Source organism: Chiloscyllium plagiosum, unplaced genomic scaffold (assembly GCF_037043375.1).
Source record: "Chiloscyllium plagiosum isolate Xiang-an unplaced genomic scaffold, Cpla_swu_hap1 HiC_scaffold_17, whole genome shotgun sequence".
NCBI classification, from domain to species: Eukaryota; Metazoa; Chordata; class Chondrichthyes; order Orectolobiformes; family Hemiscylliidae; genus Chiloscyllium; species Chiloscyllium plagiosum.
The window spans coordinates 74,111,011-74,124,457 of NW_028270155.1; the positions used below are offsets into that span (position 1 = coordinate 74,111,011).

At 41.8% G+C, this 13,447-nt stretch overlaps 1 protein-coding gene across 9 annotated transcripts in view; it reads left to right on the forward strand.

Moving 5' to 3' along the window:
- Positions 1-13,447, forward strand: part of st3gal2 (ST3 beta-galactoside alpha-2,3-sialyltransferase 2) — a 340,428-nt gene that overhangs the window by 188,056 nt on the left and 138,925 nt on the right. For all 9 annotated transcript variants that reach the window (XM_087996080.1, XM_087996082.1, XM_087996078.1 and 6 more), the window contains one exon: positions 11,764-13,073. In XM_087996080.1, the coding sequence (XP_087852206.1) occupies positions 12,735-13,073 (339 nt within the window). In that variant the 5' untranslated portion in view covers positions 11,764-12,734. The remainder of the gene's footprint in view (positions 1-11,763; positions 13,074-13,447) is intronic.

Genomic DNA, 13,447 nt, shown 5'->3' on the forward strand with positions numbered 1-13,447 from the left:
ATCCGATTGGAATTAGTTCTTGGTCTATCACCGTTCTGTTTGGAGAGTCTTTGGAAAGTGGTTCAGGTCTTTTTCGATTCTTAAATTTTAACGTAGTACACAAATTGGTGGTTAAGTTAATAAAATATACCAAAGGCAACTTAATTCAATTATACTATTCACTTACTGATCCAAATTTGTTAAGCATGGCAATTCGGGTAGTATGTCAGAGACAGAATGATGTGTCAGTGAGTGATGCAAGTAAGGGGACCTGGAGGGTAGGAGAGCAGAAGTGTCAGCCTCTGTAAGTCTTCAATAAGTGAGGTTCCAGCAGCTAACTTGAATGAGAGTAGGGGCTGCAGGGTGGATGTGTAGCACTCTGGTACATTAGTGTGGAGGGAGAGAAGCAAGTAATTTCAAAGTAGTAGATGATAGTATAGTGAGGGAGAAAGATAATGTTCTCCACAGCAAACAGCAGGGATCCAAATGTTTATGTTACCTGCCCATTGCCAGGGTTCAGGATATTTGCTTGAAGCTAAAAAGAGGGGGGGGAGAGTTCAGTGGTCATGTTGTCACCAATGATGTCGGTAGAACTGTGAAAAAGGTTCTGCATAGAGTATGGGCAGCTAGGCACTTAGTTAGAAAGCAGAACCTCAAAGCTTATAACCTCTAGATTATTACCTGAGATATGTGCGAATTGGCATAGGGTACATAAAGTTCAAAAGATGAATACATGGCTCAAAGACTTGTGGGTGAACTGTGTTTCTGGGTCACTGATACTGGTGCTGAGAAAAATAAAGCAGTTTACATTGAGGTGGTCTATATCTGAACCCTGCTGGGGCCAGTGTTGCAAAATGCATAACCAGGGATGTAAGGAGAGTTTTTAACTAAATAGTGGGTGAAAAGAGATCAAATGGGAGGTAAATGAAGCATATCAAAGAGCAAAAGCACAGGGTGAGAGAGATACAGACGCTGAATGTGCATTTCTGGGAATTAGGTTCAAAGTGGGAATTTGGTATAGAAGGGAACAGAGGTGCTTTAGTTAAAATTTATTGTAAAAAGTAAAATGTGCTGAGGGGAAGTTTGGTATGGGGAAGAGGTGGTTCATTTTCTTCCACGTTTTCAGTAAGTTCAGTGAGGAACTGCTCCTGGGGATGGTCTTTAAATATCTCTAAATTCGGAAAGTGTTTTATTCTAGAGAAGGAGCTACGTTTGGATTTAACTGAGAAACACTAGGAATAAGGGAAAGTTAGGCCCAATTTAAGAAAGTAATATAAGTTATTCAAAACAGGCAAGTGCAGGAGCAGAAGGACCTGGGTGTATGTATGCACAGAGCATTGAAGGAAACAGGACTAGTGGAAGGAGCAGTTATTAGATCATAAACAAAGAGTCCCCAATTTATAAACACCTGACTTATGAATGCTTGTACTTATAAACCTATATGGTTAAAAATCACACAACACCAGGTTATAGTCCAACAGGTTTATTTGGAAGCACTAGCTTTCATAGCGCTGCTCCTTCATCGGGTGGTTATGGAGTATAAGACACAGAATTTATACTAAAAATTTACAGAATGATGTAACTGAAATAAAAAATTGATAAAGACCTGGATTGTTTGTTAAGTCTCCCGTCTTTGAGAATGAACATGTTGGTTTCAGTTCTTTCAATGTAAATCGCAGAACATTTTTGAAGTTATATTCTCAAATGAACTGTAACAATTGGTGTCATGTCGGTCCAGATAATGCATTTAAAGTGTGAGGTGCCCTGTGTGAGACTGTCTGTGCCACAACATTCAGACTGATTCTAATCTAAAAAACAGATTTACAGAATCTTACGTGGATTCATGCAGTTTTTGAGCAATATAAAATGTAATTTTGCCAGTACAAATTCACCCCACAAACTTATATGTGTGTGTGTGCATGTGGGTGGGTGTGTGTGGGGGTGGGTTATGAGTGTGGGAGTGTATGTGTGAGCATATGAGAGAGAGCTTGTGAATGAGAGAGGGTCTGCGTGAGTGTATGGGTCTGTCGAAGTGTGTGTCTGTGTCTGCGTGTGTAGTGCAGTGGGGTCACCTGTAGTGTGACATGAACCCAAGGTTGTTGTGGTTCTGTTCGCCGAGCTGGGAATTTGTGTTGCAGACGTTTTGTCCCCTGTCTAGGTGACATCCTCAGTGCTTGGGAGCCTCCTGTGAAGCGCTTCTGTGATGTTTCCTCCGGCATTTATAGTGGTTTGAATCTGCCGCTTCCGGTTGTCAGTTCCAGCTGTCCGTTGCAGTGGTCGGTATATTGGGTCCAGGTCGATGCGCTTATTGGTTGCTTTCGTAGTTCAGGACTTGGTCTGTGTGTGTGGCTTTCCTGTATACCTTTGTGGTGAATTCTCCGTTAGGTGTTCTCTGTACCATCACGTCTAGGAATAGGAGTTGGCTATCCTTTTCTTCCTCTCTAGTGAATCTGATTCCTGTGAGTGTGGCGTTGATGATCCGGTGTGTGTTCTCTATTTCTATTATAGGACAAGCCAAACAGAGAACAGCCAGGGAATTCCTAGAGGCATGGCACTCATCCACAGATTCAATCAATAAGCACATTGACCTGGACCCAATATACCGACCACTGCAGCGGACAGCTGAACTGACAACTGGAAGCGGCAGATTCAAACCACTATAAACATCACAGAAGCGCTTCACAGGAGGCTCCCAAGCACTGAGGATGTCACCTAGACAGGGGACGAAACGTCTGCAACACAAATTCCCAGCTCGGCGAACAGAACCACAACAACGAGCACCCGAGCTACAAATCTTCTCACAAACCTTTAACACCCAAGGTCCCGGTTGAGGCCATGCCCATGGGTACCGAACTTGGCTATCAGCCTCTGCTCAGCCACTTTGCGTAGCTGCCTGTCCCGAAGTCCGCCTTGGAGGACAGTCACCCGAAGGTCCAAGGTCGAATGTCCCGGGACCACTAAAGTGTTCTCCGACTGGGAGGGAACATTCCTGCCTGTTGATTATTGTGCAGTGTCCATCCACCTGTTGCTGTAGCCTCTGCTCAGTCTCGCCAATGTACCATGCCTCAGGGCATCCTTGCCTGCAATGTATGAGAGAGACAACGTTGGCTGAGTCTCATGAGTACCTGCACATACACGGTGGGAGGTGTCCTCCCGTGTAATGGTGGTATCTGTGTTGACACTCTGACACGTCTTGTAGTGTCCACTGTGACAAGGTTGTATGGTGTTGTCCTGAAAGCTGGAAGTACCCAGGAGCCGAAATGTTTCCATGTCCTTACAAACGGCTCCTTTATACTGTGCTGCTTTGTGTTGTGAGTTGTGTGCAAGTCGACTTGCAAACAGGTTCAAAGATGGAGCCCAGGATCAACCTGTGGATTGTATTGAGACATGCTTGAGGGATTTACTAGGTAAATGTAGGTTTACGTTGGAAAAGAATGTAACAGGGATATTACTTGTCATCTCTGCTATTTAATGTGTATAGAACATCAATGATAAGGGAAATATCTAGGCAGGAGTGAGATCTTGAGACCTAATAGAGAAAGCCATTAAACTTGGGTGATTAATCATTGGCAGCATTGTATAGTAAGCATTTTATTCTCTGGCACCTATTGTACCAGGAGTGTGCCAGTTGATCAAATATTCCAAATAATCAAGAGGTACACATAATCAATGTAAAAACACACACTTAGTAATAGAAGCGTAATGTAGGAGATATACACATCACTGTTATACTTTATTTACAGCATAAATCACTAAAATAAAAATGCAACTTTGCCTTAAATAAAACTTAGCAGCAGAGAACCTTCTGACTCGCACCCTCAACGGACATTGCAGTATTTGGGGGGAGGGGGGGGGAATTGACTTGAAATTGATATTTTGTGTAGACATTCAGCTGACTAACAAGTATAATTATATTGAGGTAAATAAATTTTAAAAACCTTAGTAATTGAACAGAATAATTTCGTAAATTTGACGATATTTGAGGTATATCATGTTTTGCCATCTTGTTGAATGTGCCAGTTCACAAAGTACCAGTTAAAACAAATTTTGCTGCATTATGTATGAATGGATTGTGGTTATTGGTAGATAGCCCCAACACTGAAGCAGTGGATTTTGGAATGAAGTTAGAAGTGGAAAAGACCAAAGGTTTTACAAAATGCAGGTGAAGCAGTAAGAATTATAAGAAGGAAGAAACAAGTGAGAGTACTGAAATAACTGGGAAGTCTAACAATGGAAAGTGACAAATGTATCAAAGATATTCGAGCTGTAGTTACAGTACAGAAAGCTGCATGTAATGGAAGGTAGAGGATATTGACTGGATCACTGGCTGAAAAACTGAAGAAAAGACCAATAAAGAATTTGTTATCGGTATAAAAATGGAGGTTGGCAGAATGAGTCAAGCTGCTGGAGAACTCTTGGATTTAAAAATCCATAAATAATAAAACTGACTTGGTGATTTTAATATTTAACAAGAAAGCTATAGTTTGAGATTATCAGATGGAAAAACAACAAATGGAATTGAACGTGTGGTCAGAGTGATTGGGGTGTTGATAGAAGTATTGGAAAGAAAATGGAAGGAGCAAGGAAAAGAGGGTGGAAAACTTAGGAACATTTGACAATTGGAAAATTGTATGGAGATTTGAATAAAGAAGCACAGTTGGAGGATGAATTGAGTTTTAAACAGACCACTAATGGTTAAGTACATGATTCTATTGTCCAAAACTCTTCTGCCAGGGAATGAGAAGTATTCAGTGATTATAAATAGATTCTCAATTGTCAAAGGATTCTTCAACCGAAATACCTCCCCGTAGGTGTGGTCCCATTGATAATTGTGAGAGATAGTCTTTCTGGGCCTGTACTCACTGGAATTTAGAAGAATGAGGGGGGAATCTCATAGAAACATATAAAATCTTGATGTGACTGGGCAGGCTAGATGTGGGATGAATGTTCCCGATTGTGGGAAAGTCCAGGACTTGGGTTCACAGTCTAAGGGTTAAGCCATTCAGGACTGAGATGAGGAAGAATTTCTTCACTCAGAGTTGGTAACCTGTTGAATTCTCTACCACAAAAAAACTGTTGGAGTCAGTTCATTAGATATATTCAAGAGGGAGCTGGATGTGGCCCTTGGGGCTAAAGGGATCGAGGAGTGTGGAGAGAAAACGGGAGTGGGATACTGAAATTGCATGTTCAGCTTTGATCATATTGAAAGATGGTGCAGGCTTGACCTACTCCTGTATCTATTTCCTATGTTTAAAGATGAGAGGGCAGTTATATAGTATGAGATTACATATAAATAGAAATTTATAAAGATCAACACAGCCACCACCCAGAAAAAGAATGATTTGCATGCACATAACCTATTGTAAAATACTTGGGAAAGAGCAATCTATTATCAAAGATTCAACAATGGCAGGCATATTATTGGACACTTCACAATTCCTGTAATTAATTCTAAGAGATTGCTAAAGAGCAAAGTCTATACTTTCCAGAATGAGGACTATAGGTTCAACTTCTTCCTACATGCAGTGCTGTTATGATCCTTAACTGTATTTACATGAAGCTGACAACGTGTTTTTAACAAAGAACACCAGTTTATTATGCATATTGGGAGTACATTTCTACATTTGTGGGTTATGTAAAATAAAGCTGGAAGTTATTGAACTATTTGAACATTTTGTTTAATAAGCAAGGTTTTATCAAGGAATGAGGTTAACAATTTAATGTGGGTTGTAAACCACCTGCTGATTACAGAAGCGCAGGTGACTTTAAAAAATCAGCCAAGCAAAGCTTTTAGAGAGATAAAAGGTGTTTATTGCCTTTATCTGCTAATTGTATGGAAACCTTAATTGTATGGGAGTATGGGCTCAGAACTGATGTTCTGGTCTTGGTATTCTGATTCAAAAACCTCCAAAGCTTCCAGAAAAGACAAGTCATTCTCTCCTGAAATGTTTCCTAGGTTGAATCATTTGGGAACCCAATAAAGTTTTCACATCTCAATATCTTGACTTATCTTGTAAATCCTAAAAAGCTGAACTATGATCACTTCCTGATGTTTTGGAACAACTTGATTTCTATCCAAATCAAAACCTTGTTCAGAAGACCTTCCATCTCTCTATGGTTGTCATAAATTCTAGTTCATTAACAAGAAACCCAATGGACTATGAGAAATGATTAAATTCTGTTTTGTGAATTCTGTTTGAGTGTGTTTTTCAGTCCATTGGCCAGTAAGGGTATTTTATCTTTTGGCCTTTTTAAATGTCAACCCTGCACAGTTGTGTTGTTATTTATGTTATGTGAGGGTGTTTGTTTTGTGATTAAAAAGGGATATAGCTCTAATTCCAAATTATAGTTCAGTTGGTTAACCAGTTGTGCCACTCGTTTTGAGAAATTAGATTTGTGTCCATTGAGGAAACATGATGAAATTCTCTTCTATTCTGGATAGCAGTACTGAAAGGAAAATGATTGGCATTTTGTCGATTGACTCAAAACATTTTCACTAATGGTGTGACTTGTCAAGTAATAAGGCTTGTCAACCAGTACATTTCTCCAGTCCACTTATAACATATAAAATAAGAATATACATATGGCAGTTTTGAAAAACCTTAACATAATCAACAGCAAGCAAGTGTCAGTTATTTTACCCACAATATCCTTTGCAGATACTCAATTCCACTGCATATCACTCCTATATTAATTCCTTCATTTTACTTAATTGACATATTCCAGTTTTTATGACCAAGAAAGTTCTTTCTAACACCCCCGCTTGTGTGAAACTGTTCTCCTGAACTAAAAGCCTGATTTTTCTACACTAAACTCAAGAAGTCTACTGGCCCCGATTGATTTTCTTTATATGTCACAAAAGTTCAGCTTGCAAACAGTTCATCAGTTAACATTAAAGGTATCCTGCTAGCTACTTAATTCCCAAGGAGGTGTTTGACTTCAGTGATTTCTCTTGTTCATTGTTCCAAATGACCTCTGACCTCTTAAGTAAAACCATTTACATTCACAGAACTGAAACCACCCATCTATTCTGCCTCTAGTTTAAAATTCAAATGTCCAAATGATAGTATATTAAAATATCTTTATCAAAGTATCTTGATTAATTCACAATACCTTTTCTCCATAATTCCAATTTTCTTCTGTATGCTTTGATCCTTGGATATTGATGTTCAATTTTATTGTTGGCCTCCTGAATTTCAGGCCATTTCTGAATCTCCTGGGCTTTGAGCCATAGATATTCTTAGAATAGAATCCCTACAGTCTGGAAGCAGGCCATTCCAGGGAGCATCCTCCCCTCCCATCTATGTAACCCTGTATTTCCCATGGCTAACTCACCGAGCCTGCACAACCCTGGACATTGCAAGGCAATTTAGCATGACCAATCTACTTAACTTGCACAGCTTTGGACTGTGGGAAGAAACTGGAGGAAACTCATGCAGACATGGGGAGAACGTGCAAAGTCCATACAGTCAGCTGTCCATGGGTGGAATCGAACCAGGGTTGCTGGTGCTGTGAGGCAGTAGTGCTAGCCACTGAGCCACCGTGCTGCTCATTGGGCACGTTTTTTCTTCTTGGTGATTATGCTGGGTGCATCTATTCTCCCATCTGCAATAAGTATTTTTGAAATGTGTTAATTAATTCTGTAAATAACATTAGCTCCGTCTTGCATTTGATCACTAATCCACATGAAGCATTTTCTTCTCATATTTTTCATTACTTGTGTGCTAAAAGCAGAGGACTGTTGCCATGGGAATGGAGTGTGTTTGGAAGGGAGCTCCTACTGTTAGCTATCTCTCTGCTTCTTGGCAGCTGTATTTTTATAATAAATTCAAGCATTTGCTATAATGAATTACCTGTTGAAAGTGTACACTCCATCTCTGTATTGCCTGTTTTGAAAGTGATTGATGAGGTGAGAATTATTTCATTTGGCATGAAATTCTAATGAAACAACAATCTGCCCTCTTTCCCCCCACCCCACCAGAATAAATATTATTTAAATATCGTTGTTTTGTTTTGCTACTCCTAGGACTTCTACACATAACAATCCACTCCCAAAACTGGTTGGGCTATCGAATTATTCACACTTTCTCTCATGTGTCACAATCCTCAAAAGAAGGGTCTCAAGTAATATTTGTCATTAATAAAAAACACTGTTGTCAGCTTAATGTACAAGGTCATTGGGTCAATCTACCACTGATGTGGTGGTGTGTGGTATAGATCCGGATTCTAGATTTGGTGTGCCGACTGCAGTCTGGGCACTGCTATAGACCGTTGTGACATTGGGCTTGAACAGAGAAAGGAAACACAGATAGGGTTCAACATCTGATTTGTGTTAGGTGGTTCTTGGTGCAAAGTGCATTTGTCTAGACGGTGGCTGAGGGTGGAACTGGGCTCCACTGATCTGAGTGTGGGCAGCCATGGAGTCATACAGCACATCCTTCAATCCAATCAGTCCATGCCAACATAATCCCAAAGTAAACTAGTCTCACCTGCCTGCTCCTGGCCGATATCCTTCCAACCCTTTCCCATTCATGTACTTCTTCAAATATCTTTTAAATATTGTAATTGTACCCACATCCACCACTTCCTCATTCCACATGCGAACCACCCTCTGGGTAAAAGGTTTGCCCCTCATATCTGTTTTTTAAAATCTCTCTCCTCTCACCTTACAAAAAGGCACTCCCTACACTTGAAATCCCCCACCATAGGGAAAAGCAACTGCCATTAACTCTATCTATACTTCTCATTATTTTATAAACCTCTATAAGGTCGCCTCTCAACCTCCTACACTCCAGTGAAAAAAGTCCCAGCCTATCCAGCCTTTCTTTATAACTCAAATCTTCCATATCTGGCAACATCCTGGTAAATCTTTTCTGAACCCTCTCCAGCTTAATATCCTTCCAAAGGCAGGGCAACCAAAACTGAACATTTCAAGGCATGCCATTGTCATATTTTGGCTCACTGGTTCCTAACAATGTTTACTGAATGAGTGGGCACAGATCTACAGGGCATTCAAGGTGATCATAGAATCCCTACAGTGTGGAAGCAGGCCATTCGGTCCGTCGAGTCCACACCAACCTCCCAAGAAACATCCCACCCCCTGACCCTATCCCTGTAGCCCTGCACTTCCCATGGCTAATGGGGAAGCAATAGCATAGTGATATTATCACTGAGCTGTTAATCCAGAAACCCAGGTAATATTCTGGGGACCTTGGTTTGAGTCCCACCACAGATAATGATGGAATTTGAATTCAATAAAAATCTGGAATTAAGAGTCTAATGAATCCATTGTCGATTGTCAGAAAAACTTACCTGGTTCACTAATATCCTTTAGGGAAGGAAACTGCCATCCTTGCCTGGTCTGACCTACATGTGACTCCAGACCCACACCAATGTGGTTGACTCTTAAATACCTTATGGGTAATTAGGGAGGGGCAATAAATGTTGGCCTAAGCAGCGACACCCTAATTCTGTGAATGAATTTTTTAAAAATCTACCTAGCCTACACATCCCTGAACACTATGGGCAATTCAGTATGGCCAATTCCCCTAACCTGCATATGTTTGGACTATGGGAGGCACCTGGAGGAAATCCACACAGTTGTCCTAAGGTGGAATCAAACTCAGGTCCTTGGCACTTTGAGACAACAGTGCTAACCACTGAGCAACTGTGCCGTGATGGAAAATGTGATGGCAAGTGGGAGATATGAGTGGCATTGGAGGGCTAGGAGAAAGTGAGGACTGCAGATGCTGGAGTATCAGAATCAAGAGTGTGGTGCTGGAAAAAGATAGCAGGTCAGGCAGCATGCGAGGAGCAGGAGAATTGACATTTCTGGCATAAGCCCTTCATCAGCGGCATTGGAGGACCTAGAGGCCCATAGGAGGAGCATGGGGATATGGAAATAGGAATATGAGAGACCATGGATGAGAACTTTTACATTTGCTTATCAAATGGTATCTGATTCCAAACGATGCTTCATGTCTCTTCTAAGTCTACTTTGGGTAGCTCAGTGGTTAGCATTGGGAACTGCAGGGTTACAGGGATGGGGTAGGGCAAAGGGTCTGGGTGGGATGCTCTTTGGAGGATCGTTGTGGACTCAATGATCCAAATGGCCTGCTTCTACACTATAGGGATTTTATGATTCTTTGAGTCATGAGTGAATCGTGATTCATTGAGAAGCTGGCCAAACGCTATGAAAATTGAAATGGGGTTTGAAATGCCTACTCACAAAATAGACCTTAGGCTGTAGGTTTGCTCGCTGAGCTGTAGGTTTGATATCCAGACGTTTCATTACCTGGCTAGGTAACATCATCAGTGGCGACCTCCAAGTGAAGCGAAGCTGTTGTCTCCTGCTTTCTATTTTTTTGGGTTGCCCCAGTACAACCCATGGACAAAACCAACGTCATCTACAAAATTCCATGCAAGGACTGCCAAAAACACTACGTAGGACAAACAGGAAGAAAGTTAGCCACCAGGATACACGAACACCAGCCAGCCACAAAAAGACACGACCCCCTCTCCTTCATAGCCCTACACACGGATAAAATAAAACACCATTTCGACTGGGACAACACATCTATCCTGGGACAGGCTAAGCAAAGACATGTCAGAGTATTCCTAGAGGCCTGGCACTCCAACCACAACGCCATAAACAAGCACATAGATCTAGATGCCATCTATCAACCCCTCAGAAAACGAACAGGAAATGACATCACCACAGACCTCAGGAGAAAGATATAAATAGAAAGCAGGAGACAACAGCTTCGTTTCACTTGGAGGTCGCCACTGATGATGTTACCTAGCCAGGTAATGAAACGTCTGGATATCAAACCTACAGCTCAGCGAGCAAACCTACACCCTAAACCTCAACCTGCGAAAATAGACCTTACCCAGTCTGATGTGTGTGAGGTGGACCTGCTACCTACATCATTATAACGTGTTGGTGAAAATTGTAGGCACTGGGCCTAAAGCTAAGAACCTTGGGATCGTATTTAGCCCACCATTTGTAAATGTTGTCTGTCCGTGACTATGTAAGCCCTTGCCACTCATTCATGGGACCTGGAGGCCCTTTGTCCTATTAGACAAGTAAGGCAAGGTCACCCTAGTCCCAGAGGAACACTGGGCTGCTCTCTCATTAGGGAGATGACAGATGGTGAGTTTAACCTGAGGATCATCATGCCTCAGGCAAGGGACAAAGTTGAGAGGCCTCCATCATCCCAGGAGCATTGTATGATTTGATCTAACACCAGGTTCAATCTTTAGTCTGTGCTGACAAGTGGTCTCAGCAATGGTAGCTAGTTGATTTCAGCATGACTAGACTAAGGAGTATGGATTTTAGCCAAAGATTAAACTGCCAACCCCCCACCCCTTCACCTCCACCAGGCCAATTCTGTCTGTTGAAGCCGCTGAAAGGTGCCTGGTTGTGAATGTCACCAGAGGAACCATTGAGCTTTCTTTGATGCCCTCAAAGACAGTCAAATAAGCCAGTGCCAACCATTTTGCAGGTCCACAGATGTACAACAGACACTTGGCTGTAATAGCTGGTCACCCCAAATCTTAATCCAAGCATGAGTCAAAAGCAAGAAAAATTCAAACAAAAATTTATTTTGCCACTAGGAAGGAAAATGTGCCGAATATATGGTTAACTGATTTGTACAGTGATTTGTTTACTTATCGAGAGCTTTCAGTTGATGGAACGACAAAAAGAGCAAGGGGTGCTTTGTTCTGATTCATTTGCGGACTGTGTAGACTGAACTCTTTTTTCTTCTTATTTTGTTATCCCAGGCTTTTCAAATGGAGTGAAACACATTGTCTGCCTGAATAACTGGCCAAACAGCAAAACCCAGAGAAGAAAAGCTGGCACGGTTTAGAAAGCAGATCACACTCGTCTCATTAGCTCTGCTGCACGTGGATGGGAGAAATGTTTTTCAGTCTTGATGTAATCTTTTGTCCGACACTGGATTAAACGAGCTGAATGGCATCGAAGAATATACAGAGGACTCGTGAGCAGACCGTGGTCTCATCTGCATGCCTTGATTTACCTCTCTCCTTTTGAGCGCATTATCAATAGTCACCTTGGCAACAGCTCTCTCGCCAACATACCTCTTCAGGAAAATAAGATACATGCAAGAGATGCTATAAATTTCCGAAGCAGCATTCTGGGCTCCGATTAAGACTTTTCAAGAGATTTGGTTCACAGCGTGAGAGCAAATCAAACAGCAGTTTAACCGAATTAAACTAACATTGTTATCACGGAGACATCAAAGTACTTGCTTAATCTCAGAGGACTGAGGAACTCAGCAAATGAGCTGGCAGCTGGTTTGAGGGGTCTGATTCTGTCGAGATCGTTCCACAGGATGGTGGAGCTTTTTAACTGTCGCTATCTCAGACGAACGGAGACGCAGCAAAATCCTCAGCCGTGTTTGCAAAGAGGAGCAGAGAAGTAAGGAAAAGCAGAGCAGAAGCTGAATGTCTGACTGAAAGAGAAATTACCAGCAAGCAGTTTCTGTTGAGAATGTTTAACTGCTGCATGCCAGGGTTTACTGTAACAGCTGAAGCTTTTTCTGAAGGTCTCCAATTAAAGCGAAAAGTGTGCCTCCATTAAATGAGACAGGGCAGTTGATTTTTTTTCTTGGCATTCTTCCACTTTTGACCTCTGCCCTTGCTGCTGAAGTCATTCAACGACACATGAGAGTTGACGACAAAAACTTCTTGCCATAACAGGACACCCAAGCCCAAAGTACTACAGGTCTACAATGAAGTGCTCGCTGCGGGTATTTCTCCTTTCCCTTGTGCTACTTGTTGTGTTTCTTACTTCGCTGTTTTTCACCGATACGCTGACAGGCGTGACCAATATGGCTTACCTGGAGACCCAGGGTGGGGAAAATTCCCATCGGGTCAAGTTGGTGCCTAGTTACTTAGGTGTACAGAGGTTGAGCAAGGGTCTTGTGGACCAGAAGACGTGTGCCTGTGACCACTGTGTAGGTGATCTCGGTCTGTCGCAGTGGTTTGATGAGCACTTTGATCAGGACATTCTACCACTTTGGACGAAAGCGAACATGAAACTGGATCCTGACGTGTACAACTGGTGGGTGGTGAGTATCTTTAAGAGTGATTGAAATGTGAATGCTTTTCAAATGTTCTTCCCTCATCTCCTGAAGGTGCTGATTGATTCATCCATGGTGCCAACAACACACCAATCTCTCACCAAAATGGCCATTGTTCGTGTGTGAGTCGAGGCAGTTAGCGTCAATAAATCTATTTGAATGATGGGGGCACTTCAAACAATCGTGACCTCCTCTGGTCTTTCTATGCATTGGTAGTTACTGAATCCTGGGGACTCTCTAATAAATCTCTCCTGCCCCTACTCGAAACCTTTGATTTCTACACAAATGCATAATAATCAGAAGGTACAAATCTCATTGATTCTACCCTCCACCTTCCTAACACCCAATTTTGTGGGAACATT